The 23711-nt window shown below is 47.0% G+C and overlaps 1 protein-coding gene across 4 annotated transcripts in view; it reads right to left on the bottom strand.

Moving 5' to 3' along the window:
- Nucleotides 1–23711, bottom strand: part of LOC147733978 (adenosine deaminase 2-like) — a 514604-nt gene that overhangs the window by 427589 nt on the left and 63304 nt on the right. For all 4 annotated transcript variants that reach the window (XM_086952886.1, XM_086952888.1, XM_086952884.1 and 1 more), the window contains one exon: nucleotides 1842–2161. In XM_086952886.1, the coding sequence (XP_086809012.1) occupies nucleotides 1842–2148 (307 nt within the window). In that variant the 5' untranslated portion in view covers nucleotides 2149–2161. Of the gene's footprint in view, nucleotides 1–1841; nucleotides 2162–23711 lie in introns of those variants that run through there.

Below are 23711 nucleotides of genomic sequence, written 5' to 3'. Positions count from 1 at the left end.
ATGATCTGCCGCCAGTGGTCACTCTTCGGATGCAGGGGATGAGGGCGTGGTCTGCGGAGGGAACCTGGCAGGCGGTGGTGTAGAGGCCGAGTCGTCTGTTAAGGTACGCTGGTCCGGTGTCGTGGAGTGCCTTGTGTGCGTGGGTGAGGAGCTTGAAGGTTATCCTCTTGTTGATGGGGAGCCAAGTGCAGGTCTTTCAGGTGGGGTGTGATGTGGCTGCGGCGGGGGATGTCGAGGATCAGGCGTGCAGAGGCGTTCTGGATGCGTTGGAGTCGTGTCAGATGTTTGGTCGGGGCTCCTGCGTAGAGTGCATTGCCATAGTCCAGTCTAATGCTGACGAGGGCTTGGGTGACCGTCTTTCTAGTTTTGGTGGGGATCCACTTGAAGATCCTGCAAAGCATGTGGAGGGTGTTGTAGCAGGAGGAGGAGACGGCTTGACCTGCTTTGTCATGGAGAGTGTGGGGTCGAGGATGACCCCTAGGTTTCGTGCTTGGTTGGTGGGTATGGGGGGTGCTCCTAGTGTTGTTGGCCACCACGAGTCGTCCCAGGCCGAGTGGGTGGAGCCGAAGATGAGGACCTTTGTCTTGTCCGAGTTCAGCTTCAGTCTGAGAGCTTGGTGGGTGTCTCAATACTGGGACTGATGTACATGGGGCAGGTCAGGAGGGAAATGCTCTGGGAGAGCTTGGATGGCATCTCAGTACTGGGATTGCTTGCACGGAGATGGTCAGCATGGAATTGCATTGTGAGAGCCAGTTGGGCATCTTCATACAGGAATTACTTACATGGGCTAGGGCAGGATGGAAATGTATTGTGAGAGTGTTGTAACTAGGTTTATCTCCTTTTAGGTTGCTCAGCCAGTATGAGTGAGATGTCTGCGTGGAATGTTGGTGTGCGTGATGTCAGAGTGAATAGAATGTGTGTGTGCCTGGTGTGTGTGGAGAATGTCAGTTGGTGAGTGAAGGCTGAGCAACATCCATCAAGCTCCTGGTGGGACCTAATACTTATCATATTGAAACCAACTAATAAACACCTGACTTGGATCAATTACCTGGCTACCTCTACATTTTATCTTCTTTTATTTACAACAGAGAGCTTAATGGGTAAGTATTGGAATTGCTCTTTATGGGGTAGGGTGGGATTTAAATGCATGGGGAGAGCTGGATGGTACCTCCGTACAACTTTTAACGGGGCAAGTCAGATGGACAGTGAAAGCTCCAAACATATTTTTGCAATGCTCTGCTTGCTGAATCGTTACACCAGGACAGTTGCATGGCTGCAAAAATGTGATCATGTGTCAGAAACGTTCAGTGCACTGTTTACAGTGAAAAAAGAACAATTGATGGACAGAATGCAGAACAATGTCATACATTCACCCCAGTACAGAGATCTGGGTCGAAATCCATCATTGTTTTGCTCGCATGCCATTCCAGTTTGGACCCAGCCATATGCAAATCAGTCGTGACCCTGCACCCAATGGGAACAGTCCAGCCCGAAATGCCAGGCCAGGTCCTCCCTGGACCAGAAACAAGCATCCCATTGGGTGCAGGGTCAATACTGATTTGCATATGGATTGGTCCAAACTGGAATGGCACGGTGAGCAAATAATTGATGGATTTGGGCCCAGATCTCTGTACTGGGGTGAACATTGTTCTGCATTCTGTCCATCAATTGTTCTTTTTGTATTTGTCACCCAGAGTGGGACGGGTATGCCCAGACGTGGGTCTCATGCTCTCCATGCCACTGGAGTCAAGCTATCCTGGGTGATGAGATCATTGCACCTTACAAGAGACACATCAAATAAAATCGAAACATTTTGAAACCTCTTTGGACCCAATGGTTACCTTTCGGCATTTTCTTCAGGTAGCTAAAGACGGTGCTCTGATCGATGATACTCTTCGCTCTAAAGAAGTGCATGCTGGGAGGGAAGGTCCCCATCCTGGTGGTTTCTATCACCTCTTCCTGCTTCAGCTTCATGAGCATCTGGTTGGCGCGGTCCTCATCTGCATCCAGCACGATGCTGCCACCCGTAAGCATGGAGAGCTCCTTTTCCATCAGAGAGTCGCGGTCAAGGGGCGACGGTACCAGGTGATCTACACAGGTCAAGCTCAGGAGAAGCCACACTGAAGGCCAGGTGTGGAGGACTCCCATGATTACCTGTTTACTGAGGGGGGAGGACAAAAATACACAGGTCAATGCACATTTTAATGTACATATGAGTGCATTTCTAATTACAAGTAAATTATGTTTAGTTTGAATGAATTTTAGTTAGCATAACCAGCCTGGAGTTTACATGACTAGGCCAAAGTAAACCAGTGTTGATATTCATTGTACAGTGAGGGAAAAGAAATATGGTTTTAAATTACATGAGTGTTTCCTACATGCATGTCTCTCTTTTGTTGTTTTTTCATTTCAGAAAACAAATAAAACAGAATTAATTTCATTGCACTGTCTACTTTCCAAGCTGAAATGTATTCTTTTGTGTTCCTCGAGAAAGAACCCATGTGTAGAATATTTCTGTATTTGTAACAAATTTAAGTTTGTTTGTCCGAATCTGCTCTTATAATCCATTCATTAGTTGTACTGTCCTAGGTACAACTTATTATAATTATGCAGAAAAGTCAATATTACTAAATGTTTCTAATTTGATGTGTATTAATTTCTTGAGAAATCATTGGTTTATGCCATTATTAGTATAGTCCTATTATATTGGATTTCGCCATTTCGAGTGTGTAATTATTACTACCTGAAACCTTTTAGATTGGCTTTTTTTTTTTTAGAGATGTGCCAGACATTTTGCTTACTTCCACGAAGGCAGACGCCAGGTCAGTCTGTCTATACTTAGGGGGATATTCTCAAGCCCCCATCGCCACCACAACGTCACTTTCAGTGACGTTGTTGTGGCGATAGGGGCTTAGCCCTATTCAAAAGGCAGCGTTAAGCCTCGCTAATTGATTTAATGCGGCCTTGTGAATAAGGCCCCCTTCATGCTAGGTTTTGCATGAAAGGGGCTTGCGGTGGGCGTAAGTAGGAGGTAGCGCCAAACTTAAGACCAGGAAAAATCTGGTCTTAAGGTAGCGAAACGAGGAAAAATGCTTTATTTCTCCAGTTTTTTTTTGCTTTTTCCATGTGTACTGCCTTGTGCAGCACACATGGAAAAAGGATGGTGTCCCTTCCTGTACATAAACCTTTTTTTATATGCTGTTTTGTAGCTTACATTTGTGCCGCAGCAGCACACATGTAAATTACAAATTGCCATTAACCCACCTTCCTGTACATGAACAAACCTCCCTGCTTGCAGACACCCTTGCATTCTCGTGCAAGGGTGCCTGCGTTGGGGCTAAGTTGTGAAACTTAGCACCATCACAGGGGGAAATGCAAGGCTGCACCTTATCCTTGACAATAGGGTGCAGCCTGGCGTTTCCAAAGTGGCGGAGGGAGGCGTTAAGCCAAGAAGACTAACTCCTCTCTCACTTCCTTGAGAATATGGGGCTTAGACTTTTCTTGCTTTCCGAACTGTACAGACCCTGAGCTAGTTTGTCTATTGGTTTATGCTTAGACTTTCCTTTTGAACTGAGCACACTTTATGCTAGTCTTTTGTGCTGAACTGTTCTTTGGTTCTGGCTCTTTACCTACTTTGTTGAAAACCTTATGTTGATCTTCATGCAGTTTTATTATTTGATGCATTATTAATGCTGATTTGTATTTGAATAACTAACTATGGGACGCGCTGCTGCAAGGGACAAGTGGAAGTCCGAGATGCCAACCTCGGCAACTTTCTCTGGCGTGGGACTCGGTTTCCCAGAACGCATTGCTCCAAGCTGCCTGAGAAGAGGAGCCTCGTGTGATGCTTTTTTAGCACCACGAGACTTCCGCAGCATGGGAAACGCTGCTACTGGGGATGAGGGGAGACCCGAGACGCCAACCGCTGCAACTTTCTCTGGGGTGGGACTCAGTCCCCCTGACCGCATTGCCGCAAACCGCCCAGGAGGAAGAGGAGGAGGAGCCTCAATGATGCCTCTTCCGCGCCAGGAGACTCCTGCAGCGCGGGAAGCTCGCGGGACGCATGCAGGCATACCCAGCGGTGCCTGGGCTAAGTCTAGGACAAGGGCAGGCCCGGTCCACGGCTGAATGTAGCTGGGCACTGCCAGCCCCCTTAGCCCCACCATCAGGAAGTTCCTGCAGCCAGTTGAGAGCAGAGGCAGCTGATAGAGGTACTGGCGCAAATGAGAGAGTACTGTTTTTGGTTGTTTGTAAGGTTTTTTAAATCATGCTGCTTTGACCTGTACCCCGTCCCCTAATGCACATGTTATAAAAACTGTAAAAGGAAAAAACAGGCTGCGGCACGGCAAGGGCAGCGTCCTACTGATACTGAAGTAATGGGTAGGCATAGAAACACTCTAGCCCAAACAGCCACAAGCTCCACTCTGGATGATTTTTTTAGAAAAAGCAGTGGGTGCAATTAGCTAAGAAATTGAACTGATGGTAAGAAGATTATCTTTAGTCTCCCCCCTTACCCTCTCTCCCGGACTTGACCAGGTAACATGAGGCTATTGACATTGAAATCGAGCCCCATCCACCGTCTCCACTCTCTCCTATAGTGAATATCATCGAGAATTTAATTGTCTCCATTATTGACTGTGTAAATATTCCAAAAGTCCCTGTCTCGACCGGGGAAGAGGCTGTATGATTGTGAGCAATCCCGTGGGGGGGGAAAGAAAAAGGAGAGAGGTGGCCAAAAAATCCAAAAAACAGTGCCCTGTGATGAAAAAGAACCAGCAAGATCTAACAAAAGAGGGTATTTTTAGGTCCAGGGGAGGAGAAGGGAGGGCGGTACTTCCCGATCATGGGGATTCCTTTTTTAGGTCTCGCCTAGCGGTGCAGCGCATGCGCTGCTTGCTTTGCGAGACATGCAGTATACACTATAGGTAAGGGAAGCCCTGCCCACTCCCCCGCCCACTTTTTCATTGGCTTGTGGCTATTTCCTTTGTAAATGCTGCCTTCTGTTTGGTTTAGAGACTGCTAGTCCCGCCTTATGACAGCCATGTCTCCTTCCACTGCTATTGGCCCCTTCACTGCATGTTTGTGAGCACTACTTTGTGCCTGTGTCACCCCTCCCACAGTCAGAGCCTCCTCTCCCTCCCCCTCCACTTCTGTTGTTCGGTCCCTTTTTAACGCCCACCCACCGCACTCTCATTTGCCTTACATCGTACACATGCGTTGTGGGTGGGGGAAAGGTAGGCACGCTGTCCCAAGAAGGCAGGACATTGATACCATGGAGGCGGGAGCCTACCCTGCATTTTCTTTCGTTTATGGAAGACGCAGCATCAACAAAAAACTGTGCAACCCGAGTCGGGTAGAATATGTGATGTTAGCAGGGGCATCTCAACCAGGACCTGTGGCAAAGAAACACAAGAGTGCCTGTTGTACATAGTTGTTTGTATATATGGGCGGAGATTGTTTGAGATCACATTTTCAGAAACCAGGAGGAAGATGTAGCATAATGACTAGACATGCCCATTTAGGAGCTGGGGAGAATGTCACACATGAAATCTTAAACCTTGGCAGCTATGCCTCCGACATTGCTGTTTGTTTTTTCTCTCCCCACTAGCATGTCGCAGTGAGGCTCGCAAGCAAGAGGTGGATAAACCAGCGGTGGGATACTGAGCAAACGCAGCAAATCTATATGGATTGAAGTTTGGGAACTCCAGGGAGGACTGCACAAAAGTAAACTTGCGCTATGCGAAAATTTCATTTTTATACGGTAGGCAAACAGCAGCTTCATTGTACTTTATTGCTCTCTGTAGTTGCCGTGTGTCTGCTTCCTAGCAATAAACATTAATCAAACCATCTAATACCATCAGGCGAGTCGCACACAGAATAGCCTCAGTAGTTCTTTCGCATTTGCTACCGTATTTCAATCAATTCTAAGATATGACCACAACCTCAGCTGAGCCAGGTTAAAAGCGGCACATTAATAAATAGCCTTTTTATAGTTATCACGCTGCACAGCATGCTCTGTGCTTAGTAAAATAGATAATTTCTTTTGCACAGCTGTCCACCGTTATTCTTAATTTCGTTCCGCCTGGAGTTTGAGTGAGAAGACTCGTCAAATCAGGTATTCAAAAGTGCCACCATCTTTTCACTAATATATAAAAGTAGTGGTTTCACGAATCTACTTCAAATTAAATGTTCAAAACATAGACAACAGCGTGCTTTGTTGTTTGGAAAACTGGCAGCGCACACAGGTGTTTTATTGGGATTTTTATTTGCTATTTTGATCAGTGTTTATTTGAGCCACGTCAAAAGTAAACAATTTCTGGACACGGTGCCTGCTGCTGTGTGCTGTCTGAGCGCACTGCAGCCAACTTTGTAAGTGTTCTAATGAGGTTCGCCCATCTCTGCAACAGGGAAACCGCCATGGAGGGAGAAATTGTTTGGCATGAAGTGACCGGTTTAAGCACTACTGCCAACCATTAGGAAAGGTGGAAAACACAAAATTAGTAATTCTAAACACAAGTGGTATAATATTGCAAGTTGCGCAAATTTGCATTTCGTTGTATTGCCCTAGTGTGTCCTTATCAGATGCGGGTGAATTCAAACCTTGATCTCAAGCATTCAATTACACACCGGATTCTGCTTTCTCATTGGTTGAGTGGGTTCTGTTGTGAAATAATATGTTGATGTTGTGTTTAAGTTTTGTTGTCAGATTGTTGCAATGTTGATCATTGTTCGGTGTGTGTAGCCGTAGATTTAGGAATGCAAGTATGCCTTTTACAACGTTGGCGTGAGCTACAAAGCTATGGCAAAAACATGAATACCCAATTAGAAATCTTCTTTTTGTCTGGGGGACAGTAGTTTTTCAATTGTAGCAGCAAAGGCATTGCATTCTCTGCAATATTTGCTTTCTGCTCTAATTCTAGTATACTGTTGTTAAATAGAACTCTGGAAACTTATATACAGGGCTTAAGAAACTGGGAGGAGGTCTCTCAAAGGGGCGTGGTCAATCTAATAAAGGACGTGGCTTAAAACAAGTAAACTAAAAATCGGTGCTTAACATACTGTGCCACACTACTGGTATTTTGCTGCTTCTGTTATAGCATCCACATATATAATACAACAAGTAACAATACACCAACAACAAGCCAAGACTATTGGCTTTGTCAATAGCTGTTAGTTGCATATTACTAAGGACATTTGAAAAATGTGCTGCTTCTCTGTGCTTGTTTTATGTTTTAATAGCACCATGGTGTTTGAGGACGCGTAATATCTAAGACTAGATTTTCATAATCGCACTAAACCAGATATGGCATCAATTGGCATTCTAAAATATAGAATTTATAATACTTGTTTTGAATATTATTGCTGATTACATATTGTTTTCGATCTACATATTTAGTTAAACGTTTCATATGTATAAGAAGTACAAGGCTGCAGTTCCTGCTTATCCTATGCCTTCTAAACAAAAACACACGTTTTTATTAGCAGTTGCTTACAGTATTTCCGTATTTTTTCAGATTACATTTACTATGTGCCAATGGAGTTATTGTAGACTGCTGTGTGTTTGCCAATATTATTTTCATAGTTTTGGACCTAGCTAGCGGACTTGAAGAGAAGCTTGCTTTACTTTTGGATTTCGCTCGAGGTTTTTTTTTTTAGCTGTAGCTTCCTCGCGCTTATCACACCACATTAATATTACTCCTTGCCTCTGCAATAACAACTTTGCGTTTCTTGTGAGGCAATATTTTTGTTTTCGTTCTACCTGCAGCCCCCTTGCCTTTGTCTGACTGCATTATCATTGCTACGTGCCTGTGCAACCAGATGTTTTTGTTTTACGCTACAGCTAATTACTAATGCAGTCAGTCGTTTATTTAAAACAATATATCACGATTATGTATTATTACTATCATATTTTCATAAAACAATAATAAGGCGAGACCAATTGGCATGATCAATGCTTGTTTATTCAGGTTAGCCATAATTTATATCGGGCGCTTTGAAGCCCAAGTTGCCAGGCCGAGGCTGCATTGAAGAGCAACTCTGCCTTGTGGCAAATGACTTAAAGGACAAATCTGACTGTAGTATGAGTTGTAAAGGAAGGAGTGATGAATCTGCTCATGCTGTCCAAACTGCCCATATTGGCAAACAGGGAGCTGCCCATTCACAAAAGGGTAACGCCCCCACACCACCTTCAATCACCAAAATATCTTAATTCTGCCAAAAACTGATTACCCGGGGGGACATCGGGGAGCAAACGGCTATAAGGCAAGACCTTAGAAAAGGGGTGGGGAAAAGTATAGATCAGGCCCACTGCCTTGGCCATGACCAGCACTATGGCAGACAACTCGCCACTAATCAAAATCATAAAAAACTTGCACCCACAAAGTAAGGAGGCGCAAGATCTGCTTAACCTACCCCCATATTGCTCTCCATACACATTGATATTAACAAGAGTTCCACCATTGTAGATAGACCAACATGAAGATTGTCAAAGTCTTATTAATGAATCCGCCGACTGGCGTATTAGAAAAACAGGTTGTCAAGTGAAAATAGAGAACATCATTATGACACGTAAGGTAAGATGGTTAGGCCACACAGCGAAATCAGTGGAGGAAGATCGTGTAGCCTTAAATTTTAAAGATCCCAGTTGTGTGCACTTTTTGTTAAGGTCCATGACTGATATGGGGAGCCTGGCTCTATAAGGGCGAGTTCTCTAGATTTCTTTTATGCTCCCAATACAGGTCCCAGCCTTTGCCAGCGCCAGGCCCACAATCAGACCAAACAGACTAATTATCCCTCTGTAGAGCCTACCGATCATAGAAATTGCTTTGAAGTTCTTTCTGGTTTGTCAGATATAGATTGACAGTTGGCCATGGCATGCTTGGAAGGAGAGCAGGTTCAGGTAGGTGGCGTGGATCTAATAAGTAATGCCTCAGTGGTAACGAACCTTGAGGGGGAGGCCGAAGAAGTGGCATTATTTTCCGCATGTACCGCGGATAAATCTGTCAACACGGGGCTAGTACTTTAAGAAAATATGACCACTACTTTTAGAATAAAATCTTGGACCATAGCGGGAGTCTGCACAAAACTAGGAAATGGTGATTGGTTAAGTTTCGTTGGAGGCTGTGATTTGATTTGCCTACAAGTAACTTGGTCCCCAAATGATTTTTTTATAAATGAGTATCGCTCTTTTTGTGTCCCAAAGATTCCATCTATATCAGGAAGGGCCACGGGTGGTATTGCGATGCTTATAGCAGTAAAATATGCATCTGTAAAAGTCAATTGCATCTGTTCCTCTTTCAGGTATCAATTACTAGAGATCTCAGGCTTGCCCCAGGTTGATCTGCTAATGGTGAACCTATATTATAACATCTGCAAGATGAAATTAGTAAAGTCTCTGCTAAGAGTCAGCCATTATGTATCCTATGGGTGGGAGAATTTAATTGTACTCTTTGTAAATGCAGCACCCAACGCGTTTGTGGGATGGAAGACAATGATGGCCAGTCAATGGGTCATATTAGCCACTCATGCTTGGGGGTAACTTTAAATGCCATTCTGGTCGTAAATGATTAAAACTTTCTAAATGATTGTGTCTATAATTCTATTTTACAGTTTCCAACCTTTGTTAGAGGGAGCGGGAAATCTCTATCGATTTTATATTAATGATCAAGAACTTTACTGACCTGGTTCAGGATTTTAAAATTATACCAAATTGTTTGAGGGATCATAACCCGCTCAAAGCCACTCTTATCATAAATACACAGATGGGAACCTCCGAAGAATCTGTGATCCAGTATAATCCCAATAAGAATTTTAGCTTGAAATGTGACCAGGTAGTGGAAAGAGGCGATAGTAGTCCCTGTTTTTAACAAGCATTTACAATGCAATGGTTTCGCCTTTGGAATAGTTAGAGCTATTGGCATTGTAAATGACAACTTTTGTATCTATGTTTTGGTTTTGAAAACCGATAAATAAATGGCATTGTCATTTACATTGCCATTAGCTTAATCTCTCGCAAATGTGAGACCTATTGTACCCTACGGATGAGCTCAGCAGACAGCAATTACTACCACACACACACACACACCCAGAGCCACACACACACCCAGAGCCACACACACACCTTAACCGGTATTATTTCATGGTGCTCTCAAATGGGAGGACAATGATAAAGGAGCAACCGTGAAGAAAACGAATTGCTCACAGTGACACTGTTTGGAAAAGCTGGGAAGCCAGGAGTGAACCCAAGGTTTTTGGGTCAGAGAACCGCTGCTACGTTTTGCCTCCGGTTCTACAAAAGAAAGTTTCTGACTGATCATTTTACGCAAGTGCACTCACAACATAATTTGCTTTTTCATAAATTGGGGCAGCAACAGTGGGAACATTCCAGTATAGGGCAGGTACACCTTGGACAGAAAGAGTACAGCCTTTTACAATTACAGAACAGGTCAAATTCGGGCAGCAGCAAAGCAAGCTTTACTTCCTCACAGAACAGGCATGTCAGCAGGAAAGCAAGCTTTCTTTACTCATAAAAGGACGCAAGTCCAATATTTCATTCCCTACTGAACATATCCAGAAGCGTAAACAAAAACAAAAACAAACTTTCAGCGCTCACAGAATATGTACAGTTAAGGAATGACTGACAAGTAGATTACAGACATATCTGGAATGTGCTCAAGTCTCAGAGTACTGTATAGGTGGATAAACAAATGAATACTTGAGTTCTGACACAAATTCTCACTTAGACGATACTCCATGTCAGCATCCTGAAAGCCCTGCTGCTAGGACAGGGAGACTTGCCCACTGTTTGTGTTGATTCTTGGATTTTCCATGGATTGAGAAGTAGCAATACCCATAATATCACTGTATTTTGGATCAGCACAGCTCAATATGCTCAGGACAGGTACAAATGCACCATTCTCTTCTAAAATATTCTGAATGCGTGTGCGCAGGGCTGGATTAAGCAAAATAAGCATGTGCTTAGGGCATCAAGGGAAAAGGGACACCACAGACATTTTCAATTGCCGGATTTACATGGACCATATAATGCAAACTTGCAAATGGTGCAGCTGAACCTATAAAGTGGAAGTATACAAAAACAAACTTTATCCATCTTACTCGAAGTTTAATTTCATTGTGAAATAATAAAATGTTAGTTTACATGTTATTGATTATTTTTTGAATTAGAAATATATGGGGCACCAAAATCTTACGTGTTTAGAGCCTCTAAAGGTCCCTATGTAATCCCAGTCTCGGAGCGACACTCGTTCAGTGTTAAGAGCCATAACAGATATTTGAAACAAAGATCAGTGGGGAAAAAGGGGGGGGGGGGGCAAATGAGGGTCATGAAGATCCAGTAAGGGGGCGGGACGGCAGTGAGACCTCTACAAGCTAATTAGATGCAGCGAGTGATCCACAAACAAAAGTGGAGGTAAGGAGATGGATGTGGGAGCTGCAAGCATCCGAGGGGCAGCGAAGGCTTGGATAAGAAGGAAGACAGTGAGGGCTCGCAAGAAAATGGGAGTAGGTAAGAGGGTTGTGCTGAAAAGGGCAGTAAGTGGTTGGTGAGACAGCGAGGGCTCTGCGCAGCAAGAGAAGCAACAAGCGCCTAAGAAGGGGCGCTCTTCAAGTGGTTAGAAGTCCGCTACTAGATATATTTGTCTAACTCGGGGCAGCGACCATCGCTATTGAACTCGGTGCCGCTACTCACCGTCACTGTCCTCGGCATGCCGTCTACGGGACATGATCACTGCTCTCAACTGCAGGTATGCGAAAACACAGGAGTTCCGCTGGGTTCTGTCTGGTGCTCTCACGTGCAAATGGAAGTACCGCGCGCCGCCTTCACTTCCAGTACAAGTCACTCGGAGCGCGCGCAACAGTCAGACCAGGGCTCTCCTGGACAACAAACCCTTCAGCCGCCTCCTGCAGAAGAACACACCCACTTTCGTTTATTTCCTTCTGGGGTCAGCGTGCGATAGAGCAGAGCATACCGGGATAGACATAAAAGACACATCCCGGATTTTAGGCAGCCAATATTTTAATAGTAATCAATCTTTGCTCAATCTAATGTTGTTGCTGGGATTGGAAGACCTCGGCGGAATTCGGGGAGATATCTATTGGCATCACTGGTTTGTGCACCCGTGTGAGTGTCAGTGAAATATTTAGAACCTTGAGCCCACGTGAATATATTAGCGACAATTTCTAATTTGCACCGGCACACGGAGGGGGTGAGGGGGGACGGCGGGAGGGGGGACACGGAGGAAGGCAGGACCACACGGAGAGCGGGAGGGGGGAGAGCGGGAGGAGGGACATGGAGGAAGGCAGGACAGCAGCAAGCACGGCCCGGCCGGACCAGATTCGGGGGCGTTCCCGGCTTTTGGCTGACGTAGCATGACGTAGCCAAAAGCCAAAAATTCTCGGGAACGCCCCCGAATCTGGTCCGGCCATGACGGACGCCTCTCTGTTCCAATGGCTAGCCTCCATTTATGGAGCTAGCCAATGGAACAGAGGGCGTATTCCCGAGCAACATACTGTACTCAAAAGATTTCTCCTGCGCAAAAGCTGCTTGCGCAGCTTTTTTGCAGCCGAAACCTAAAAAGGGGCGCGAGGGTAACGGGACTGAGGGAAGCTTTGGGACTTCTAGAAGGAAGGGAGGGCCCCCATCGGTAGAGGAGAGAGAGAGAGACAGAAGGTCACAGGGCTCTAATGAGGTGCACAGGGTCCAGATACACCTGTCCGGGCCTGCACAGGGGTCGTACTACCACGGGTGCTTCCCGGAGGCACCCCCGCGCCAAGGCTCCAGTACCGGCCCATTCCATGCAGCGCTTCCCGTCAGACGGAACCACCGCCCATAAAGAGGGGCGACTCGCGGCCTGTCACTCTGTGCCCCGCCCGCCCTTCCCCTTATGAAGGACATTACTCCGTACATCGGGGCTCATCTCATAAAGTACAAGCAAAGGAAACATGTTTTACATAGATGCTGAATGTAGATACACACCCATGCCTGTCTGTTCCACTGGACATTGCACCAACCCAGCCTCTAACGTAGTTCTCAAATGTTTATTTAATGACAGCGCCTTTATCCGGCTGACTTTATTCTCACGCTGTGACCACTCCATCTTGTCAGACCTGGCAGCACGCGTTCCGAGGCCTCTGCAGCCTCAGACATGTGTTCACCGCTTCAGCCCCTCTCCAAAAACCGACCGTTGCTTTCTTTATATTCCTATTATTGACCCAGCATGACCCTCAAATATCTTCAAAAGTCTAAAATGGAGGTGCATTTTTATAAATTCGAGTTATCATATAGCACGGACTTAGTTCTAAAAGTCAGAGGAGCGGTGGGTGCAGAGTTCGGGAACCCTGTAGGACTGCACAGTGCCTGGGACACACCTACTGTGTGCGTGGGGTGGCGGTGAGCATTTGTCTGTCTATACATATTCACACAATGGACAGGGTGATAGACAGCTTGGAGGCCACGCACACTGTGAGGGGCCTTGGAGGTCCGGTGCTCACCTGAGGCCAGTCTCTGAGTAAACGTCATACATTGAGCTGGTCATCCCTGCACTCTTCCCAGCCACCGAACACATCCTGTAGCTGGCCGCCCTATGACCCCTCTCCTCCATAAGGGATATGTCCTTTATTACATTGGTAGGTTGACCCCTTGCACCACAGCTAGCCAGCCGGCGTGTGTCCGTCCCATGGGCCAGTTCTTAATGGAGACCCTTCTAGGCCTTACCAGAAAGACAACGTTCTCTATTTATTCCGTTATGCTACAGCAACTCATACTCCCCACAAGATAGAAGAACAAGTGCACCCCTCAGCCAGTCACTCCCACCCACCGGGCTCACCTCAGTGCTTTTTTCCATTCACGAAGGACACCAGCCCGGGGTACTCTTGGGGGCTTCACCTCCCCCCTCGGGCTGGACCATGGGCTCTGTGAACACAAGCCTCACGCGGCCCCGCCCACTTGTGGACTCCAAGGCCACAGCCCTCCTATGCTCACTGTGAACAACCTGCTTGGTGTACCCCCGGCTCTCTCCCCTTCGCCCCTAGGCCGGTCCCTGCACCTTTCTAGCTCGGACCCTACACCCAGGCCGACAATCATCCTAAACTGACCTACGGATGCCATCAATATACACCCCCCCCCGGCCAATCCCCTCATAGTCTAACTCACAGGACTACCAGCTTGACGTGCACTCAATTAATGCTCCCCATGCACGGGTAGAGGGCTCCCAGCCAGACTCTTCCTCCTGGCCAGCCTCCCAGGCTCACCTATGGACAACACCAGCTTCGGATGCTCTCGGCCCCTCCCCCTTGTGAGTGGGTCTCTTTCCCTCCAAGCCTGTTCCCTGAGGTTCACCTACACCGGCAGAAGTGCCCCCTGCCTCTCCTCCCCTGGCCAGCGCCCTGGCTCACCTATGGACTCCGAGTAGATGTGATCCAGCATCCCCTCCCCTAGGCCAGTACCCTCTTTCACCTATGGGCGCACTCGCTTTACATGTCCTCTGACCCTCCTACATTTGAACGTGGGTCTATTTCCCTCCAGGCCAGTCCCCTCAAGATGATACATTCCAGACTGCTGTGTCCTCCCCAGGCCAGTGCCCCTGGGTCACCTACGGGTGCCAGGTAGAAGTGCCCCAGCCCTCTGGCTCACCTGTGGATGCCAGCTAGAAGTGCCCCCAGCCACGCCCAGCCCCTGTCTCACCTATGGACACCAGGTACAGGTGCCCCCAGCCCCCGGCTCACCTATAGACACCAGCTTGATGTGCTCCCGGTCCAGGAACTCGAGCGCCACGGACACGTTCTAGAGCTTCATCTGCCGGAAGTTGGGCCGCTGGTGGTACTTGCGGTACATCTTCTTCTGGCTCAGCACCTCGAGCAGCGCGATGAGCTTCAGGCCGTCGGCCAGGTCGCGCTGCAGGTCCCCAATGCGCTTGTGCATGCACTTGAGGTGCTCGTTGCACCAGCGCGTGAAGGTGTTCTGCTGGATCTTCTTCCAGGGCGCGTCCTCGGCCAGGTCCTTCTCCGTGGCCGGCATCTCGTCCGCCTCCTCCTCGGGGTACAGCAGCTGCGGCGACGCCGCCGGGTCTGAGTAGTAGCTGTTGTTGCTCATGGCGACGGGGCGGGGGTCTCGGGCCTCTTTATCGGGGATCGCAGAGGGAGGAAGGGCTTCAATTTAGCACGGTGTGAGCGGGGCCAGTCCCTGCGGCTGTGCTGAGCTCAGGGCACCGAGGTCCGGGCTGCGAGAGGTCCCTCCTTTCCTCTGCCCTTCTCTTTCCTTCTTTTTACTTTAATTCCCTCTTTTAGTTTATTCTTCTTTCTCTCTTCTTTTCTTTCTTCGTTTGTTGTATTCCCCTTTTCTGGGGTTCCTTGCCCGGATCCCAATAGGTTATTAGAATTCCCTCAAATACAAAACTCAAAGGGTTCCTATAAATTCCTGTGTTCTTCTTTCAGAAAGTTGGCAGCGAGTGGTTGCAGAGCGTGGGCCGGTTCTCCTCCCACCCTGGCAGAGTGCCTCCTGGTTGCCGCTTGTTCTCTTCGCTCTTTCGGTTTCTCCTCGGAGTACAATCTTCTTTGCCTTTTTTAGAGCAGAAAAGTTTCCACGCCGGCAAATAGTGGTTTTGTTGCTGGCAGGATTCCCTCGGAAGCGGGCTCGGGATACAAGGCAGTGAACGGGGGACCGGGAAGCGCCAGCGCCAAGATCACACGGAGGGATGAGTAAGCGCTGAGAGGGAGTGAGGAGAGGCTGAGCTCTGCCCAGGGGTGTACCGCACACACTGGTGCATTAAAGTGAGCGGCGGTGCAGGAGGAAGGTTTTTAAGAAAGCTGCTGAGCTGGTCGCCCCCTCCCGCCCCCACGTCAGAGCCATGGCGTCCCAGGAATGCCTCTGCCATGACCATATACAACGAAGGGATGAGCAGGCGCTAATCCCCCTCCCCCGCATCACTGCGGGCGCTAAGGATAGCCAGGGGCGGGCCAGGCTCCCCCATGACACCCTGGTGTATTTTTAGCGTTCCTGATTCAGTGCTGGGCTACGGGAGACCACCGTCCCAGCCCCTGCTTTGTTTGAGGAGCGGTGACGTGAGGGGCCCCTTGCCTGCGCTGACATATGCCAGCCACAGGTGGCACCGACCCCAAGCTCCCGTCTTCCTTCCCCACCCCCAGGTCCGGTCCCGTCAATCACTAGCTGAGAGTGGGGGACCAGATCACACAGGCAACTTTAAACCCCGCCCTGTGGAGGCCGGGCGCGTCACCAGGACCCCGTCCCCAGGTGTCTCTCTAGCTCTGTGGTCTTCCGGAACAGCAGGGAGCCTCCTCAGATTCCTAACACCGAGACAGGAGTGACGGTCGGGAAGAGACACCGTGACTCGTGAAAGGGACTACAGTCAGGGGAGAGGCACGGCCGCGCAGGGTCAAAAGGGGGCCGACGTCTGCACTGAAACAGGACACAAGAAACAGGATGTCCCTGTTCCCTCACATTGTCAAAGGAGGAGGGGGCTGCCCCTTTACTACTAGAGCTGGCATCTGTACTTGTTCCATCCAACTAATACAGAACAGGCATTTCTACCCAGCCTCCTCCAGGGCAGGCGTCTTTGTGTGCGCTCGCCACCTGGCTTGGGAGCTGGCTTACCCCCCCCCCCCCCCCGAGTAGGCATCCTTAACTGCCCGCCGCTTCGGCTCACATCATCCCTTCCCTCCACTCGCACACAGGAGACACCCCTGCACATCAGAGGAGGTCATGGGGATGGGGGAGAGCGGGAGGGGGGACGGCGGGAGGAGGGACACGGAGGAAGGCAGGACAGCAGCAAGCACGGCCCGGCCCGACCAGATTCGGGGGCGTTCCCGGCTTTTGGCTGACGTAGCATGACGTAGCCAAAAGCCAAAAATTCTCGGGAACGCCCCCGAATCAGGTCCGGCCATGACGGACGCCTCTCTGTTCCAATGGCTAGCCTCCATTTATGGAGCTAGCCAATGAAACAGAGGGCGGATTCCAGAGCCACATACTGTACTCAAAAGATTTCTCCTGCGCAAAAGCTGCTTGTACAGCTTTTTTGCAGCCGAAACCTAATAAGGGAGACATGAATGACTCTGCATGTTGCAGAACCATATAATTGATTGATGCGATGGTAAAGGTCCTGGGTAGGGTCCTCCTTGCCCGTTAAGAAGAGTGCACATCCACAAACGGGGTCCTGTCAAACACACAGTAGGGCGTTAGAAGGGGCATGGGGGCACGACGGAACAATGCGCCAACCTGTCCCTGATTATCAGTAAGCACATGACGTCCAAGAAGAGCGCTATAGATCATTATGGATTGTCTTACCACTCAGTGTTGATAAGATCCCCTGGTTTCACTTTTTGAAAGGTAGTTTTTATGAGCTATGCCTAGGCCACTTTTTTGAATATTCCCATATTTTTCCCCCAAACTCCAAAGATATTATCAAACAGGCTTCCTTTATTAGGTGCAATATGCGTAATCGTCAGCCTTCAGGCCTTACAGGAGCTCTCCCCCCCCCCATTACGGCCATACCACAGTTTTACCTAACTTTCACCACAAATCTCCAGACTAGATTTGATCCCACTAGGTTTTGGGCAGGCACTGTGAACATTTTGGTAGCTTTCCCTTGTCAAGGAGAATGGTTGGACAAGCTCACGCCATGCCCCTGTAACGACTTATCTAAGTAGAGCACAATGCAATGTGTACTATTTTTTGCACGTTATAAGTCAGTGAGTGCCAGATTTCTGCTCCCATTATTACGAAAGCTTTGACCGTGCACGTATAGTGATGGCTTTAACGATCTGCACTCATTGGCTTCTACTGACATTTGTATTGTGGTAGCAAACTTCTTCAGGGGCACCGCTGTGATCAGAAAGTGATACGAGTAAAATCTGCTTTTGATTGCCAGGGAGCGGCCCGCTAAGCCAACCTGATTTTTTGTTAAGGGGGGGGGGAGTAGGTCAGTATGAACCGGCAATGGCCCCCCTCACAACTTGATCCTTAATAGCCCCAATTATAACATTCTAACTTTCCTTGCAGTGGGCACCTAATGATTCCATGGTCACTTATAAATTTCTTTTGTAGGTAAATCTATTTGTTTCTTTAACGTACATTGTCCCAACCTACATGTAGGGATAGAGTGGGTGACATGGACTGGTCTAGCTGCTCTGATATTTATTGATAGTGCACCTGGGACAATTAGGAGACCTTAAAACTATTTTATTTATTTCCTTTATTTTATTTACCTTAATGACCTTCCAGATCCGGAAACAGATTAGTAACCTCGGTGACCTGGCCGACTCTTTATGGGCCCTTTTTTTGGGGCGTTTATTTTTAGTTTTTTGTCACCCAGGTCCTGATTGTAGTCTTAGCACATTATTCTATGTTATAAACAAGATGCACTTTATAGATAATGATATTTAAACTGGTATGGAATGTCATTATGTTCTGATTCAATTTTTTAAATATTGTAAATTTTTTAGTATGCACTTTTATGGTTCACTGAACCGAAATAAAGTTTATCTGATGATTAAGTAACTACCTTTTGCTTTCTGTAATGATTCGTAAAATGAAGAAATCTATAAAGGTTTGACTTTGAATTGTGTCCTGTGGTTTCTTTTATTTGCACAATAGCCATCATTTTATAGGACTCATACGGTCCCAGTCTTGCATCCCAACGTTTTTGATGTATTAATTAAAAACATTCAAATAAGTTAAACTATAATTTTAAACAAAAGCATATGGGCTATAGACGCTCCAACAAAAACCTCTTTATAACAAATGCGATTGGCCTGTTTCCACAGTATGCTAAAGCCAAATTAATTCTGCCTCACACTGAAATCATCTATTCACAGGTGCTAAATGGTCCCATGTTATAAGAGAAAAACAAAAAGTGATCTGAACTGCTGCTGAATAAGAGAGTAGCTGTACTCTCCCATTCGAAATATCTGTGCACTTAAAATATTGTTTGGGACCTTCTACTTACCCCGGGAGAATTACCCTTCGTTGTTTCTTGGTGTGTGTGTGTCATTAATAAGAGGACCAACCATATGCAACTCAGTTTTGACCCTTCCCCGGAAGGCTCAGTGCAGCCCAATTTGCCATGGCAGCATGAAATGAATTGGTACTTGTAAAGCGTACTTATACCCCAACCGGGCTTTCCTGGCGCTGTACGCATACCGCTGTGGAACCCTTCCTGGCTTTTCCCTGTGAAATGTCCACTCCTGGGCACCCCCAAGGTGAATTTCAAAAGATGGGGGACCCCACATCAATACACGGCAGGTAGACGGGGAACTGAACAAGTTTAAGAACAGAAGGAACATGCCAAGGGGATATTATGGGTGGCCTAGAATAGGTCCAAAATGTATGCATCACTCTGAGCCTAAGGGGATATTTCAAAGACACATAGTAGAAGGAATTATATCGAAATATATTTTATGATACGTTACGACAATTCATTCTTTTTTTCTCATTTTCTTAGACCATTTAAGGTTATAAATACACAGTAAAACACATTCCTTAAATGGAATAACATAAATACTAGACAGGGCCCATACTCACGTAGTTACTCTCACCAACACTCACACAAAAATTCATAAACAATCATACTTCACTTCACACAGTTGCCACCGATGTATAAGATGAACAAGAGACAAGGTGGTATACAGTCACAAAAAAGGTTTTTTGTAGGTTCCAGAAATGGAACAAGCGCCGACACGCGTTTCAGTGTGTCGGGCTACACCTTCATCAGGGCGGAGGGGAGTGGGGCAAGAGACAAATGGGGGCCACAGGCGATAACTGGTTTCCTGTTGAGGTAATACGTTAGAATAACATTAGTCAAGTGAATATCCAAGAGGGGTTCAGAGTGATCAAGTTTTCAATAATAGAGACACAAATTAACTAAAAAAGACAGTACGAGTTACACTCCAGGAGTTAACGAGACAGGCCATCAACTAGAGTTGATGGCCTGTCGCAGTTTGTTATTGAGCCCGGAATGTTTGGTGATACAGACGATGTTTTCCTTGGTGTTGTTTTCCTTACTTTGAAACATGGATTCTCTGTTATAGTATCGAGCTCGTTTGAAGGCTTCCTTTACCAGCCGTTAAGGATATCCACGTAAGATATGTTTTTCCTTTAGTATATCTCCCTGCATGAGGAAGTCTCGCATTTCTGTGCAATTTCTCCTAGTGCGGAGAAATTGGCTAAAGGGAACACTGTCCCTTTGACAGCGTGGGTGGTAGCTGCTGTATTGGAGGAGGGTGTTTCGGGCGGTGGGTTTAGTGTATAAGGAGACAGAGATTTCATCATTGTGATGTTCCACCCAGATGTCCTGAAAAGGGATTTTGTCACTGCTAGAATGACATGTAAATCTAAGATTGGGGTCTGCAGCATTGAGCCAGGCGACATACTCTGCCAAGGAGACGTGGTCCCCCTCCCAGATGAAGAAGACGTCATCAATAAAGCGAGGCCATCAACTCTAGTTGGTATCTGCTCAATTTGAATCAACCAGAGAATCCCCTACCCAAACCCATTTTCGCATTCAAAAGGAACAGGAACCTTAAAAACTACCTGGTCATGGGTAAACTACCTGAAAAAGCACCCTGTACTCAAAGTTCCCTAATAGGACCCAATCCGGTGATGGGCAACCACCAATGTGGATCCTGTCAAGCGTGCCCCAATGCCATCATAGGTCCCAATATTGACATCACACCTCACACTATCTGTCTCAGTAAAATGACCAACTGCCGATCCTCTAACGTAGTTCATATCATTCTATGCCCATGCAATATCCCCTATGTTGGAGAGACCAGTAGGGAGATCAGACTACGTATTGGGGAACATAAGTCCAATATTCGAACCGGAAGAAAGGGTGCCCCACTGGTGGACCACTGGATCTCCAAAAAACATCTAGAAAAAGACCTTAGGTGGTCCATTCTAGAGAAAATACGAGCTGACCCTGGATTTAACCCCACCGCGCTAAGGAAAAAGAGAGAGGTGTTCTGGATTGTATACCTTGACAGTGTTGCGAGGGGAGTGAATGAGGAATGCCCCTGGAGTAATGCCCTTACGTAGACCCCCCAGGATTCAGCAGGCCCCAGACCCACATGTTCTTTATATGCTGTACCTTTTGCTTTCTATATCCCATTAAAGATATGGAGACCATTAACTACTCTTCTAGTCTCTATCTTAAACTGTAGTTCCTACTCAAACCTGACTGTTTTCCTCTTTGAGGAATCCTAACCCCCTCCCTAGTTAGGTTTATCTCATCCTAGGAAGACTCTGAATTTCATGTCTGAATTTTATGTCTAATCACTAACCCCCTTTAGTCTTTTTGTTGAATATCTTTTTAGACACCCCCGCTACACATACCCATCCCCTTATATGTTTCTTTTATTTGTAACTCGCACTCGGACTAATATCCGATTGATCAGTCATTCTTCCCCATGAATAGGAACCTATCCTTGATATTCCAATATGGCCGCGCCTCGTGTCCAAGACTCCCTTGATATCCGTCCTTTCTTTCTTTCACGGCTCAGTGGAAAAGCCGCGATTCCCTATCCGGGTCATCTCCCCGGCGACCGGTTTAATAGATCCTTGGAGCCCCCCCTTCAGTCCTTGGTCTGGTCTCCGGCAAGCGGCCGATGTATTTCCCGGAGGAACGATCTCCCTAAAACAGGTAAGAAACTTCCCTGCTGCCACGCTGCGATATCGAGTCTTGACCACGCCGCGTTATTGATTCCTTGATATTGCCCATTCAGCCTCGAACTTGGCGAGAACCTATGTTTTAATCTACCCTCACCTCATTTGTTTCCACTATAGGAGACGTTGTCCCCTTCAGCCACTACGCCTCTCGGGAGCCCTTTGAGGAAACGGGCTTCCCGCTACCTGCCCCTTCCTCCCGCGAACCTCCCGCTGGAACCAAAGACGGCGTGCATCGTTCTAACGGCAGGTGTACCCCATTGAATGAATAGGTAAGACGCTCCTCATTGTACTTCCCTGGCCACACTCCCTTAACGCTCTACCCTGGGGAGCTAGTCCCTTATCTTATAGCGCCTGCATTTATTCTTTACCTTTAGGAGAGAGTCCCCTCTGGAACCAAAGACGGCGCGCATCACTTAAACTACAGGTGTACCGTATTGAATTAGTAGGTAAGACGCTCCCCTCTGTATCCCTCTGGCCACGTTTCGCCTAACGTTCCACCCTTATGAGCTAGCCCTCAACCTTATAGCCCCTATATTTATTCTTTACATCTAGGAGAGATTTTCCACTACCCTAATCTATGCCCCAGGAGCCTTCGAGAGGAACGTGCCTTCCCTCCTTCCATTCTAGAATCCATATGTAGTGTGACCTCTATTAGAGGTAAGTGTTAGACCTCACCCTAAAATGCTCCACTCCATTCCTTTTCCTTAGGTTTAAAATTCCTGCCCCCGTGTGTTATTCTTTACCCTGTAAGTATGTTCACCATGTTTCTTGACCCCATCCTTATCTACCTGCCCCCCCTCATTCAGAACTGTTTTCTGTGGGTGTGAGTCCTAATTGTATGCAGGCCATCTAGTCTCGTTAACTCCTGGAGTGTAACTCGTACTGTTTTTGTGGTAAATTTGTGTCTCTATTATTGAAAACTTGATCACTCTGAACCCCTCTTGGATATTCACTTGACTAATGTTATTCTATTACCTCAACAGGAAACCCGTTATCGCCTGTGGCCCCAATTTGTCTCTTGCCCCACTCCCCTCCGCCCTGATGAAGGTGTAGCCTGACACACCGAAACGCGCGTCGCGCTTGTTCCATTTCTGGAACTTACAAAAAACCTTTTTTGTGACTGTATACCACCTTGTCTCTTGTTCATCTTATACATCGGTGGCAACTGTGTGAAGTGAGGTATGATTGTTTATGAATGTTTGTATGAGTGTTGGTGAGAGTAACTACGTGAGTATGGGCCCTGTCTAGTATTTGTTATTCCATTTAAGGAATGTGTTTTACTGTGTATTTATAACCTTAAATCGTCTAAGAAAATGAGAAAAAAAGAATGAATTGTCGTAACGTATAATAAAATATATTTTGATATAATTCCTTCTAGTATGTGTCTTTGAAATATCCCCTTGGGCTCAGAGTGATACATACATTTTGGACCTAACCTATTCTAGGCCACCCATAATATCCCCTCGGCAGGTTCCTTCTGCTCTTAAACTCACCCCAAGGTGAATCCAGGCATCCCAGCACTGTTGGAGATTACGCAAGCTATTGCCCAGAGTTGCACCCATGATTAGATTAAGCACTGAGGCGAGAATTATCAGGTCCGAGGAAATTGAGCCCAAGACCCGCTAAGGCAGGAATTGAACCATGGTCCCGGACCAGAACTCTGCATTAAGGTCTGCCGCTCTAACCATTGAGCCACACTTCTCCACTAATTGCCTCTAATCGACCACATAGGTAACCAGAGGCCTTCATTTTTCTGCTGTGGGGCTGAGTACCAAACCTATTCCACAGAGAGCCACTTGACCCACCCCAACAACTCGAACGAAAAACTAAATAGATATTTATACAGCGCAACTTTTGCATCAGAAGAAGCATCCTGGAGCTTGCGAGACAGGTGGGAGCAGAGGGTTACAGTTAACTGAACAGCGCGGTTTTCAACTGTGCCTTAAACAGGCTTTCGGAAGGGATGTACCGTAGGGAGAGCGTTCCAGAGACTTGGCACCGGAACCGAGAAAGATCT

Source organism: Lissotriton vulgaris, chromosome 1_2 (assembly GCF_964263255.1).
Source record: "Lissotriton vulgaris chromosome 1_2, aLisVul1.2, whole genome shotgun sequence".
Classification (NCBI taxonomy): Eukaryota; Metazoa; Chordata; class Amphibia; order Caudata; family Salamandridae; genus Lissotriton; species Lissotriton vulgaris.
Note: the sequence above shows the minus strand (reverse complement) of the source record. Positions and strands in the feature narration are given on the sequence as shown.